The sequence below is a fragment of the Oncorhynchus nerka genome, linkage group LG28 (genome assembly GCF_034236695.1).
Source record: "Oncorhynchus nerka isolate Pitt River linkage group LG28, Oner_Uvic_2.0, whole genome shotgun sequence".
Lineage (NCBI taxonomy): Eukaryota > Metazoa > Chordata > Actinopteri > Salmoniformes > Salmonidae > Oncorhynchus > Oncorhynchus nerka.
In genome coordinates this window covers 65,856,837-65,870,047 of record NC_088423.1, presented here as the reverse complement: position 1 = coordinate 65,870,047, position 13,211 = coordinate 65,856,837, and the positions used below count along the sequence as shown (strand labels likewise).

Below are 13,211 nucleotides of genomic sequence, written 5' to 3'. Positions count from 1 at the left end.
GGAACTCTGTTATTCATCTATTAACTAATTCACCACCTGGTGATGTCACCAGGCAAGCCAAAATTCCACCCATGCAAAACATGCTGATTAGAAGGTCCTTGGTAGATTGTATTTTCAACCAGAAACTATCAGGAAATAATATCAATTTTTGTTCACTCTTTTACACTGTTAGTTTCATCAGCTGTTGCACAATATGATACAAAACACAGGGGAAACCATGTTGACTGCACCAGGCCTTTAAGTGATAGAGCACCGAGCCAGTATGGCAAGTAGCCTGCGTGTAAAACAGGGCTGTCCAATTCCAGTCCTGACCGAAACACTTCTGTTTTTCTGTTTCTACCTGGTAGTTAATTGCACTCACCTGGTGTTCCAGGTCTGAATGAGTCCCTTATTAGGAGGAGAGGATGAAAACCAGAAGTGTTTCTGCCCTCCAGAACTGACATTGAACAGCCCGGGTTTAGAGAGAATGGCATCCTATTCCATTAGTGCATTATAAATTGAATAGGGAACTATTTGGGATGAGGCCAGTGTCTGTTACTGCCCAGCTTGGGCCTGTATGAGATTACTGGACAGGTCTGAGGTGATTTGTTCTGGGCTGGACAGAGCAATGGATGTTGCCCTACCAGGGAGGAAGATGTCTTTGGTTCTGCTTGTTAACTTTTCCATGGCTCATAATCTTTGTCCCGGTCTGATGTGGGTCAGATAGATATGTGCTTCATACTGAAAGCAGTATATTGAGTTATGGATGTGTATAGTGTAGGTTTGCAGGGCATGTGGTATCTTTTAGAGTGCCCATTGGTCTGTCCTCTCCTCTAAATGTAATACGTGTTATATTTCTCTCTAAATCCCGTCAGAGATCTAGACCCTGTCTGTTCTGCCTCCTGACTTTGACGGCTGGAACAGTGAGATCATAGTTAAATGAGTCGCATTATTGTAAACTCCCCCTTCTCAAGGGTACGAGCCATGGGGCTGAGCTTGTCCAATCAATAGACAAATTAACCGGACAAATTAAATTTGGGTGATTACGGACTCCTGCAGAATGGGAAACAGGCTCTCAGGGCTCGGCCTGGGATCTAGTTTACACCACGTTGCCAAGAGTTGCATCCAGCTCCAAGGATAGAGCCGAAAAAATGTCATCACTCACTTTGTCTCATTCTGACCTGATGGCAGCCTATTTATCATGCTTTTAATATGTGGAATTCAGATTTTCTTAATAAATGCAACTAAAAAGCCAGATGTTTCAAAAAATGATTGAGTAATGGTATGGAAATAAACTCAATGAATGTAATGTTTATATGCTTGCAACAATGTAAGCCAATTTATATGGTTGTTTTGCAAGGTTATTGCATTTTTTTACCCATAATAAATTGAAACATAATACCCGGCTGAATGTAAATATCTCAGGCATTTGGCATTGGGCTATTTTTTACATATTTTGCTTTATGCAGTACTACTGTTGGTGGTCTCAGAAGGAACTGAGAAACAGGCTGACTGAGAATGAGGTGAACCCCCCCCCCCCCAAACACGCACACAACACCCCAATACACACACACACGTGTAGACACAGCATCTGGCAGATGAAAGCGAGCAGAGAGATACACTGAGTGTGAAACGCACATTACGGTCAATTTGCAGAAACCTGTTTCACAGTCTTTTAGCGCTGCACCCGTTTCAAATATCGCTTTAAAGTTTGGGTCCTGTTTCCTGGGGGTTTGGGGGTGTTTGCTGACAGTCAATTTATATTAAAGGCACCACAGTCACAGACTCTCTTTCTCTGTTGCTGGGCTGCTGATTTGTATACACTGAGTGATTTGTAATGCTGTTTATGCAGTCCATATTCTCCCAGCCTCAAACATATTCCCTTCAGGAGCTTCAGAAAACAGGCCATTTTTCATAGTTAAGTGGGAGTGCCATGCTTTGGGGGCTGAGACCTCCTGGCTTCCCCCTCACCAAGACGCTCGACAGGGAAGGTTCATCTGCAGGGATGTCGAGGAGGAGACCATGATGAATAAGGGATGAGGAGGGGAGATTAGCCGTGACCGCGCTGAGTCCGCCAACCGGAGTTTAAGAGCAAAAGCTTGTAGTAACCTGAATACACCCGGGCGTACTCTCCCTGTCCAAGATCATTTGATACGGCACAACATAAAGCCCATTTGGCCTGTCTGCCCACCCTTCAGCCTCCCTGCCTGACCAGCCCAGCCCAGCCGGTCCATGCCCATGGAGGTTCTCCTCTCAGGCACTCAACACCCCTCTCCTGTCCTTCCCTCTCTCTTTTCATCTCAACCAAGCCTTCCACCGTTCACACCTGTCACCCCGCAGTCTGTCCCTTTTTCTCCTGAAATGTCACGTCAGCCCCAACAAGGAGGGTCGGGACCCTTGTCAGATTGAGACACCCTGTGGGACAGTGTCAGTCTTTTGCTTGATGGTGGTGGCCACTGTGGGCCTTTCACATGAAAAGGGCTTTTCACTCAGGCTTAGGCTGGGCTCTGTACATCAGTGACTTACTGCTAGCTCAAAGTAATCTCTGTCTGAGCACAGGTTGCCTACTGGGAATCCACTGTGAGAACACTGCAGAGAGACAGGTGGGAGAGGGAGAGAGAGAAAAGGTTAGGGTTATAAAAGAGGAAGACACGACAAGCCCGACCGAGGGACTGTCATGGAGAGAGGCCGGGCGGAAGAGAATGGGATGACGAAAGCCAGAAAACGATAAAGACCTGTGGAAGAGGGAGAACAACCCTCTCTGTCGAAAACAGAGCATTTGCGAGCCTAGAAAATAGAGCGACGTGGAGTTTATATTTACAGCGCTATTCTCTCCTGAACTCTTAAACTGTGGATGTCATGTTGATTTATGGAGAAACAGTGGTTGGTTGACATGTTGTTTACCCACAGTCCTTTGCAAACAGTATAAAGCATACAACGAGTCTGAACTGGTTCATTAATTTTTAATTTCCCATTTGACTAAGTCAGAAAATAGAATCACTTTTTAATGTTTATTGTCTTATAGTGGGGGGGCATAATTGCATAGCGCCAGGCACTGTTGTAATCCTTATTGTGGGGTGAGCATGATGACGTCGGACTGTTAGTTATATTTAACTGGTTTACTATTAGCTTTGCACCTTTTACTGTTGTTGTTTTTCAGGTTCTAATACTGGCCCAGGTTATTAGATGTCATTTTAAGTGCGTCATCTTTCTGAACAGACTGCAGAAAGCACTGAGGTGGTGCCTGTTTTTACTTTAATCTGGGGTTGGGTAAGCACACACCACTCTTACAGAATTTCGACCGTTTACATTTTTTTTTTTTTTCACCTTTATTTAACCAGGTAGGCTAGTTGAGAACAAGTTCTCATTTCCAACTGCGACCTGGCCAAGAATAAAGCAAAGATAAAGCCAAGCAGTGCGACACAAAACAACAACACAGAGTTAAGTTGACCGCAGGTCAGTTGACCTTGATTAGTTGGCTGTGCTTCGCTGTGGTTGCTTGTTCTTGGTGTGTTGCAGTGATCAGATGAAATGTGTACAGAAGTGACGGCCTCAGGATAAAGTGGTCTGTGTGTGGTTGTATCTGATCCTCCCTGGCATTAAGAGTATGTCATGGGGGTTGTGGATGGTCATCCCTGGGGATGGAACCACCATGTGTGACCTCATGTCGGTGTCCTCTCTCTCTCTCCCCTCAGAGCTGATCGATGGCACTCCCACACTCAAGATAAACCATGGCTCGGGCACACTGGTCTTGCAGTTGCCAGGCAACGTGAACGTGGCGGACAGACGGTGGCACCGTCTGGATGTGAGGAGCAACAGTAAGGTGGGTGTCTGAAGTCTGAGCTGCTGCCAAACTTATACCATCCCATGGACCCCCCCCCACACACACACACACACACACACATCTCCCCCAACACTAGCCATATGATGTTCATTCTTATAGAACTCCGGGGGAAGTTTAATACAAACAGGTGGTGTCTCTACTAGACTAGACCTGTTTTCATGACATCGTCTGGAGAAGTAGGAGGGTTTGAGTGGTTTGGATTCAGTGGAGATCGAATGGATACCTCCTGGATACATTACTGTGTACGGCCGTATGGCTGTATGACAGCGCTAACAACAACTTTGTTCGTCTACCAGGTCTGAAAAACAAACTCAGGGTTATTCGGGAAATGGTCAATGTATTATATAAACAGTGTCATACAAACACTGTATTAGTATTTGTATGCCATTTACAAACTCAAAATTAATACACCTCAATGTCTGCTATGAAGTAGCTGAATATGCTTGTTGAAAACAATGAACTGGTTTTGAGTAGATGTTGAATAGGACCTTTTAGAAGCAAATTTGTTACATTTGTATGGTTAGTTAGTTCTTGCAGTAGAATATAGTACACATAGGTATAATACAGATATTAAAGAGGAATTACTGACAATAATGGAGCTCATATTAGACTGGTGGGCCAGCCAGTATCTGATGTCTTAATATTCCTGATGTCCTGATATCCCTGATGTCCTGATAATCTGGATGTCCGTATATTTCTTATGTCTTGATATTCTGGATGTCCTGGTGTTCTGATATTCCTGATGTCCTGATATTATCTGATGTCCTGATATTCCTGATGTCCTGGTGTTCTGATATTCCTGATGTCCTGATATTCCTGATGTCCTTATATTCCTGATGCGCTGATATTATCTGATGTCCTGATATTATCTGATGTCTTGATATTCCTTATATTCCTGATGGGTTGATATTCCTGATGTCCTGATATTCCTGATGTCCTGATATTATCTGATGTCCTGATATTCCTGATGTCCTTATATTCCTGATGTGCTGATATTATCTGATGTCCTGATATTCCCGATGTCCTTATGTTCCTGGTGTCCTGATATTCCTGATGTCCTGATGTGTTGATATTCCTGGTGTCCTGATATTCCTGATGTCCGGATATTATCTGATTCCCTTATATTCCTGATGCCCTTATATTCCTGATGTGCTGATATTCCTGATGTGCTGATATTCCCGATGTGCTGATATTCCTGATGTGCTGATATTCCCGATGTCTTTATATTCCTGGTGTGCTGATATTCCTGATTTGCTGATATTCCTGATGTGCTCATATTCCTGATGTGCTAATATTCCTGATGTGCTAATATTCCTGATGTTCTGATATTCCTGATATTCCCGATGTGCTGATATTCCTGATGTGCTGATATTCCCGATGTCTTTATATTCCTGGTGTGCTGATATTCCTGATGTGCTGATATTCCTGATGTGCTCATATTCCTGATGTGCTAATATTCCTGATGTGCTAATATTCCTGATGTGCTGATATTCCTGATGTGCTGATATTCCTGATATTCCTGATGTCCTGATATTCCTGATGTGCTGATATTCCTGATGTCTTGATATTAGCTGATGCCTTGATATTCCTGATGTTCTGATAATCTGGATGTCCTTATATTCCGGATGTTCTGATATTTCCGATGTGCTGATATTCCTCATGTGCTCCTGTAGGAGGTACGCTTTACACTGGACCGCTGTGCCGGGGCCACCGTCATGGAAATGGAGGGAGTGGGCAGCTGGCTGACCACAGAGGACCACTCATCCTGCGAGGTCACTGGGGTCACGCCCAACCTGGACAGGTAGCCTACTCACGCCTCTCTCTCTCTCGCTCTCTCTTGCTCTCTCTGTCTCTCTATTTGTGTCTGTCTGTTGCTCTCACTCTTTCTTTCTTTCTTTCTCTCTTTCTCTCTCCCTCTAGCTCTCTGTCTTTCTTGCACTCTATTTCTTTCTCTCTCTCACTCTCTTTCTTTATTTCTCTCTCTCATTCTCTCTCCCTCTGCCTATCTGTCTCTCTCTCGCTCTATCTCTCTCTCTCATGCTCTCTCTCTCTCTTTCCCTGTCTGTCTTTGTCTCTCTCCTCCTTTACACAGAATACACACCTTTCACATAGTCAAACTCAGAACACCAGATTGGTGGGGGACAAGGCCATGTAATTATGGGTTGAAAAAAGTACTGCAGTAGAAAAATAGGGACGGATAGGTGTATGAACAGATACTGAAAAGTACGGACAATGTTGTTATTTTATTCCTCAGGCACCTGAACGGGACCCAGGTGTTACAGCTGGGTGGAGTCAATGAGGACCTGCCCTATGTCTACCCGCAGTTACAACACAAACACTTTACCGGCTGCATCAGGAACCTCGTTGTCGACAGCAAGGTAACGCTTGCTACAATGTGTTTCCTCCCAATCATCACACACCCTGAGTAGCCTTGGGAAGCGATGTATCTCTTATACAACACGTAACATCTCCATTGTAAAGAGTTACACTTGTACTGCAGGCAGCATGGTGTTGTTAAACTGCATACAGCAGCTCACATAAATACTTTCAAACACTTTCACACCTTTCCCACGGACATTGTCACAGCAACACTCCTGTAGAAAAGGTATGATCCGGGATCGCATTCAGCGCATATCCACTAGATACAGTCTGAAATGATAGATATGCCACCATGGCAACAGTCGTTACGGGGAGGACAGCGGTCCTTCTGCCCATGTGACTCCATGACACTGTGTGACACTGGGAACTAAAGGTATTTGTCACTAAAACACTCTCCTGCATGCCCGCTGGCAACAAAACGTAGGGCTGAGGTTCGATACAATATTCATAGATCTCTTATTGTAGACTGGAAAGACTGGGGGTGTGGGTGGAACATGTGAGAGAGGGGGAAGACAGGAGGAAAGGAGGAGGATGTCTGTGCCATTGAACTTGTTCAAGCGTGAGGCAGGGGTGAATGTTTGGGCAAGAGAAGGAAAGGTGCAGATTTTTAGACTTCAATTGTTTTTCTATTCTGAATCTATATCCACAATGTCACAGTTGATTTATGTTACTCTCTGTTGTTGCTTCTCTCTCTCTCTCTCTCTCTCTCTCTATTTGTCTGTATCTCTCCTGCTCTCTGGGACAGATTAACTATACTATGGGTCTGCAACCAAGCACTAATGGTTTTCATGTTCAAAAATGAAATGATCAGTAAAAGGAATGTGAAGAAAAACCAATCTGTAGATGAAAACAGTCTTTTCTTTACGAAAGCAACTTGATGCTTTCACTGAAAGCGACTTACATTGATGCAAGCATACATTTTTCATATGGGTGGCCCAACGGGGAATCGAACCCAAGATCCTTCCGTTGCAAGCGCCATGCACACGGGACCACACATATGCAAAATGATTAGCAGGTCTAGTCTTCTACATCAATCCAACTCTGTTCGACTCTCTCTATCCATCTCTATATTTCTGACTGAGGCAGAGACGGGTGCTCACGACTGGGACAGTCTGCTAATTATGTTTGGTGAAAAAATGTGATCGTGATTGGCGTCTCACGCACATCAACAAACACACACCTGCACACATAATCCCGTGCACACAGAGATGTATGTTGGATCTTTGAGTGTGCGTAGTATCTCTCTGTAAATGGGTATTGACCTCCGTCTCGAGATGGACCAGACTTGGAGTGCCCAGCTCTATGGTGAGGTCAGAACCAATTTGTACCGTTTTGCAGATTGGCTCAACGGCTACCGTGGTTTACGAGCAGCTCCGCTGAACGGTGGGAACTCATAAACGGGGAGATTGGACATATTCATGTTCTTTTCAAGGTTTTTCAGTCCTTTCACAGCATTGCCCTCCGCCAGCTCCTTTCTGTGCCTGTGGATTGGTTTGATCCTACGAAAACCCAGTCGTTTACATTTACATTTACATTTAAGTCATTTAGCAGACGCTCTTATCCAGAGCGACTTACAAATTGGTGCATTCACCTTATGACATCCAGTGGAACAGTAGTGCATCTAAATCTTTTAAGGGGGGGGGTGAGAGGGATTACTTTATCCTATCCTAGGTATTCCTTAAAGAGGTGGGGTTTCAGGTGTCTCCGGAAGGTGGTGATTGACTCCGCTGTCCTGGCGTCGTGAGGGAGTTTGTTCCACCATTGGGGGGCCAGAGCAGCGAACAGTTTTGACTGGGCTGAGCGGGAACTGTACTTCCTCAGTGGTAGGGAGGCGAGCAGGCCAGAGGTGGATGAACGCAGTGCCCTTGTTTGGGTGTAGGGCCTGATCAGAGCCTGGAGGTACTGAGGTGCCGTTCCCCTCACAGCTCCGCAGGCAAGCACCATGGTCTTGTAGCGGATGCGAGCTTCAACTGGAAGCCAGTGGAGAGAGCGGAGGAGCGGGGTGACGTGAGAGAACTTGGGAAGGTTGAACACCAGACGGGCTGCGGCGTTCTGGATGAGTTGTAGGGGTTTAATGGCACAGGCAGGGAGCCCAGCCAACAGCGAGTTGCAGTAATCCAGACGGGAGATGACAAGTGCCTGGATTAGGACCTGCGCCGCTTCCTGTGTGAGGCAGGGTCGTACTCTGCGGATGTTGTAGAGCATGAACCTACAGGAACGGGCCACCGCCTTGATGTTAGTTGAGAACGACAGGGTGTTGTCCAGGATCACGCCAAGGTTCTTAGCGCTCTGGGAGGAGGACACAATGGAGTTGTCAACCGTGATGGCGAGATCATGGAACGGGCAGTCCTTCCCGGGAGGAAGAGCAGCTCCGTCTTGCCGAGGTTCAGCTTGAGGTGGTGATCCGTCATCCACACTGATATGTCTGCCAGACATGCAGAGATGCGATTCGCCACCTGGTCATCAGAAGGGGGAAAGGAGAAGATGAATTGTGTGTCGTCTGCATAGCAATGATAGGAGAGACCATGTGAGGTTATGACAGAGCCAAGTGACTTGGTGTATAGCGAGAATAGGAGAGGGCCTAGAACAGAGCCCTGGGGGACACCAGTGGTGAGAGCACGTGGTGTGGAGACGGATTCTCGCCACGCCACCTGGTAGGAGCGACCTGTCAGGTAGGACGCAATCCAAGCGTGGGCCGCGCCGGAGATGCCCAACTCGGAGAGGGTGGAGAGGAGGATCTGATGGTTCACAGTATCGAAGGCAGCCGATAGGTCTAGAAGGATGAGAGCAGAGGAGAGAGTTAGCTTTAGCAGTGCGGAGCGCCTCCGTGATACAGAGAAGAGCAGTCTCAGTTGAATGACTAGTCTTGAAACCTGACTGATTTGGATCAAGAAGGTCATTCTGAGAGAGATAGCGGGAGAGCTGGCCAAGGACGGCACATTCAAGAGTTTTGGAGAGAAAAGAAAGAAGGGATACTGGTCTGTAGTTGTTGACATCGGAGGGATCGAGTGTAGGTTTTTTTCAGAAGGGGTGCAACTCTCGCTCTCTTGAAGACGGAAGGGACGTAGCCAGCGGTCAGGGATGAGTTGATGAGCGAGGTGAGGTAAGGGAGAAGGTCTCCGGAAATGGTCTGGAGAAGAGAGGAGGGGATAGGGTCAAGCGGGCAGGTTGTTGGGCGGCCGGCCGTCACAAGACGCGAGATTTCATCTGGAGAGAGAGGGAGAAAGAGGTCAGAGCACAGGGTAGGGCAGTGTGAGCAGAACCAGCGGTGTCGTTTGACTTAGCAAACGAGGATCGGATGTCGTCGACCTTCTTTTCAAAATGGTTGACGAAGTCATCTGCAGAGAGGGAGGAGGGGGAGGAGGATTCAGGAGGGAGGAGAAGGTTGCAAAGAGCTTCCTAGGGTTAGAGGCAGATGCTTGGAATTTAGAGTGGTAGAAAGTGGCTTTAGCAGCAGAGAGAGAAGAGGAAAATGTAGAGAGGAGGGAGTGAAAGGATGTCAGGTCCGCAGGGAGGCGAGTTTTCCTCCATTTCCGCTCGGCTGCCCGGAGCCCATTCCAAGAAATTGCATGAAAGGTGAAAGCATAAAGTTTCGGTGACCTTTTGCCCTCGTTTTTTGGGGGGAAAACAAACAATTGTTATTTCGTTCTCTTTCCCCCCCCCTCTCTATCTCCTTCTCTCCCTTGTGCCTCCCTTCTTTTTTTTTACCTGTCTACTGCTTTCTCCCATTTCTATCTTACACCGTACAATGTAAATATCTCCCTTTGGCACATATCCCACTCCCCCTCTCCATCTCTGTCCTCTCTCCATCTCCCCCCTACACAGTTCTATGACTTGGGCACTCCAGCTGACTCTGTGGGCAGCTCCCCAGGCTGTCTGACTACGGATGGGAGCTGTGTCAATGTGGGCATCCCCTCCTGTGGACCTCGGGGTCGCTGCCATGGAGAGTGGGGCTCCTTCAGCTGCCAGTGCATACCGGGGTACACTGGGAATCAGTGTGAGCACGGTACGTACCTCAATGCCAGCACCGAGACCAACATGTATGTGTTGAGTGCTTGTTTGGAGGTCATGCGTGAGGGCATTGATGAATTTGATTTTGTTTTGATTAGATTAAAGGAACGTTCGTGAGTAGCATGAATGAACTGTGTGTGTGTGTGTGTGTGTGTGTGTGTGTGTGTGTGTGTGTGTGTGTGTGTGTGTGTGTGTGTGTGTGTGTGTGTGTGTGTGTGTGTGTGTGTGTGTGTGTGTGTGTGTGTGTGTGTGTGTGTGTGCTCTAAGATGTGGAGAATCAGAGCAGGTGGTCAGTCCAGTTCAAGTGTTCAGCAGTCTGATGGCTTGTAGATAGAAGCTGTCTTTTGTCTGTTTGTGCGCGTGCTTGCGTGAATGCCAGCACGTGTCTGTCTGTATGTGTGGTGTGGGAGGACTAATTGACTGGTGGAGTCGAATGGGAGATGAAAGAAATGCTTGGGAACGCGTTTGATCTACGATCAAGGCATGTGAGGGTATCATTAGGCTAACTGTATTGTGAATCGACGTAGTAGAGTAGTATCTCTCTAATTCACTCTGGATGAATATCGGTTCAGAATACCTACCGTATACAATGTGTCCAGTGTTTATGGTGAGCTGTCCAGCTGACACATTGTCTTGTCCTCTGTGTTTTGTTGGCAGAAGTTCCAGAGTATTCCTTTGATGGGCGGAGTCATGTTCATTACCAGTTGGCATCTCCTCTGCCAGCCCGGCGGACCCAGGTACAGGTTCTGGTCCGGACCCGTAAACATGGTAGTGCCATCCTCAGCCTACTGTCCAAGGAACAGACTGAATACCTGCGCTTAGAGGTGAGACTGAGCTTTTCTCCCTCTTCTTTCTCTCTCTTTCTCTCTCTCTCTCTTTCTCTCTCTCTCTTTCTCTCTCTCTCTCTTTCTCTCTCTCTCTTTCTCTCTCTCTTTCTCTCTCTCTCTTTCTCTCCCTCTCTCTCTTTCTCTCTCTCTCTCTTTCTCTCTCCTTCTCTCTCACTCTCCCTCTCCCGCCATCCCCCTTTCTCTCTCTCTCTCTCTCTCCTTCTCTCTCTCTCTCCTTCTCCCCTCTACTTTTATATCTTCTCTTGACTCACCCTTTTGTCTTCATATCTCTGTTTCTCCCGACCATAATATGCTTTCATGGGCTCATAAAAATGTTCTCACCCCCGCCCCCTCCAACTGTGTGATTGAGGTTAATCATAACATTAGTGTCATCCGTTATGTATACTGCTGTTTTTACAACATTTTCTCTCATCCCCTAACATTCTCCATCATCCACATATCTTTACTACAATGCCACAACGTGGGGAATGGATTCATCACAGGAACATAAATGTCAGGCGTTTTCCGTGTGCAGCCAGTGTGAAATGCACCAGTCCTGCAGACATCCTCCGATATTAACCCACAACGGAAGTGCAACGTTGTATTCTGTCCACGTTAGCGCGTGTTTCTCTTGGCTGAACGTGAGCTGCGCCCCCCACACTCTATGGACTCCTTGTTTTAGGAGGAATACCTGCCTCACAGTGGCGTGCTTAGATTGCTGATTACAGCTTTTTGTTTTTCTCTCCGCTCTCCTCTCCTCAAATCGTCACTGATTAATTATCTGTATGCCATCAGACTGGTGTGAGTAGAGCCCTGAGATGTGCAGCTCGCTCTCCGGAGTGGCAGGTTAGAGATTTCATTAGTGCAGCTCGCAGTGTGACTCGTGTGGCTGAAGCCTCACAGCGGTAGCCCTTATCTTTTTCATTCCCTCCGTCTTTTTTCTGGTCCTCCGTCCTGATGGAGCAGATGCCTCCTGGGGTTTCTTGGGAGAGAGGTGTCTCTGATCTGTAAGGGTACCCACTGGGCACACACTGGTGGAATCCAAATTGTTTCCGCGTCATTTCAATTAAATAACATTGAACTCATGTGGAATGGACATTGAATTGACGTCTGGGGCTAGTCGGTAGGCTAGCATTAATTTTCACTTCTAGCCCCGGTGAAGGCCAGCCAGACAATAGGGATGATAAATGCCATTTTAACATTGTTAACACCAGTAAAACAAAAGGTCCTCTACTCTCTCCCTATGCCTTGATGCCTTCGATTATGAGAGATGCACTGGATCCCACTTGTATCCAAGACATTTTTCTGATTGTCTGATAGCTGTATGGTTTTCTCTCTCTCTCTGCCAACACCCTGTGTGTGAATGGGTAGGTAGCATGGATCAATGTACTGTATAATGAGGCAGCTACTTCATTCAGCCAGCTGGGGGTTAAATAGAAGGCTTTTGAAAGTAATAAAGAGGCTGCCGATCTGGAAGGACGTAGAGATAATATACTGTACACAGAGATGATATACTGTACACGGGATAATATACTGTACACAGAGATAATATACTGTACACAGAGATAATATACTGTACACGGGGAAAATACAGAGGTTGCATAAGCATTCACAAATACCTCAACCGTATTCCCACCCAGTTATAAACCCTGGCTAGAGAGAGAGAGAGAGAGAGAGAGAGAGAGAAGGAAACGGAGCACATTCCCATTCAGCTTTAATTGGGGGGGGACATGAGGTGCCTCAGCAGCACTCACTTAGTCTGGTAAAAGTGCCAACTCACTGAGGTCTAAAGATAATTAATAGTTCATTAGGAAACCTTGAAATAAGCAAGTCTCTCACCAGGAAAACAACCTTGGACCCATCTTAGTGGAGCTCACTGCTTTTTCTCATGCATCTGAGCCAGCTGATGGGGTGGTGTATCAGGAGGTGAGCCGTTCACAGCTGTAGCCTTTTAGCTTGAGGGGGAAGTAGAGGTCGAGGTAAACGTCAGAAACTCTTCCCCCATCTCCTCTCTTTCTGCTCGTCTCATACAACTGTTTACGTCGACATCAGCGGTGGAATAGATTTGAGTGTTTGCAAATTATGCTCAGTGGGAGCCTCGCAGGACGTTTTTTAAATCGAAATGAAGGCTGCTTCTCACCATATCAATGGCCCGTAGACTAACACACGCC

General features: G+C 46.6%; 1 protein-coding gene across 1 annotated transcript in view; it reads left to right on the top strand.

Annotated features, from left to right (window-relative positions):
• The window catches only part of LOC115112741 (neural-cadherin-like), a 231,134-nt gene that overhangs the window by 190,545 nt on the left and 27,378 nt on the right, over positions 1-13,211 (top strand). The window contains exons 24-28 of the mRNA XM_065013013.1: positions 3,675-3,802; positions 5,497-5,624; positions 6,078-6,201; positions 10,028-10,208; positions 10,871-11,037. Of these exons, the coding sequence (XP_064869085.1) occupies positions 3,675-3,802; positions 5,497-5,624; positions 6,078-6,201; positions 10,028-10,208; positions 10,871-11,037 (728 nt within the window). The remainder of the gene's footprint in view (positions 1-3,674; positions 3,803-5,496; positions 5,625-6,077; positions 6,202-10,027; positions 10,209-10,870; positions 11,038-13,211) is intronic.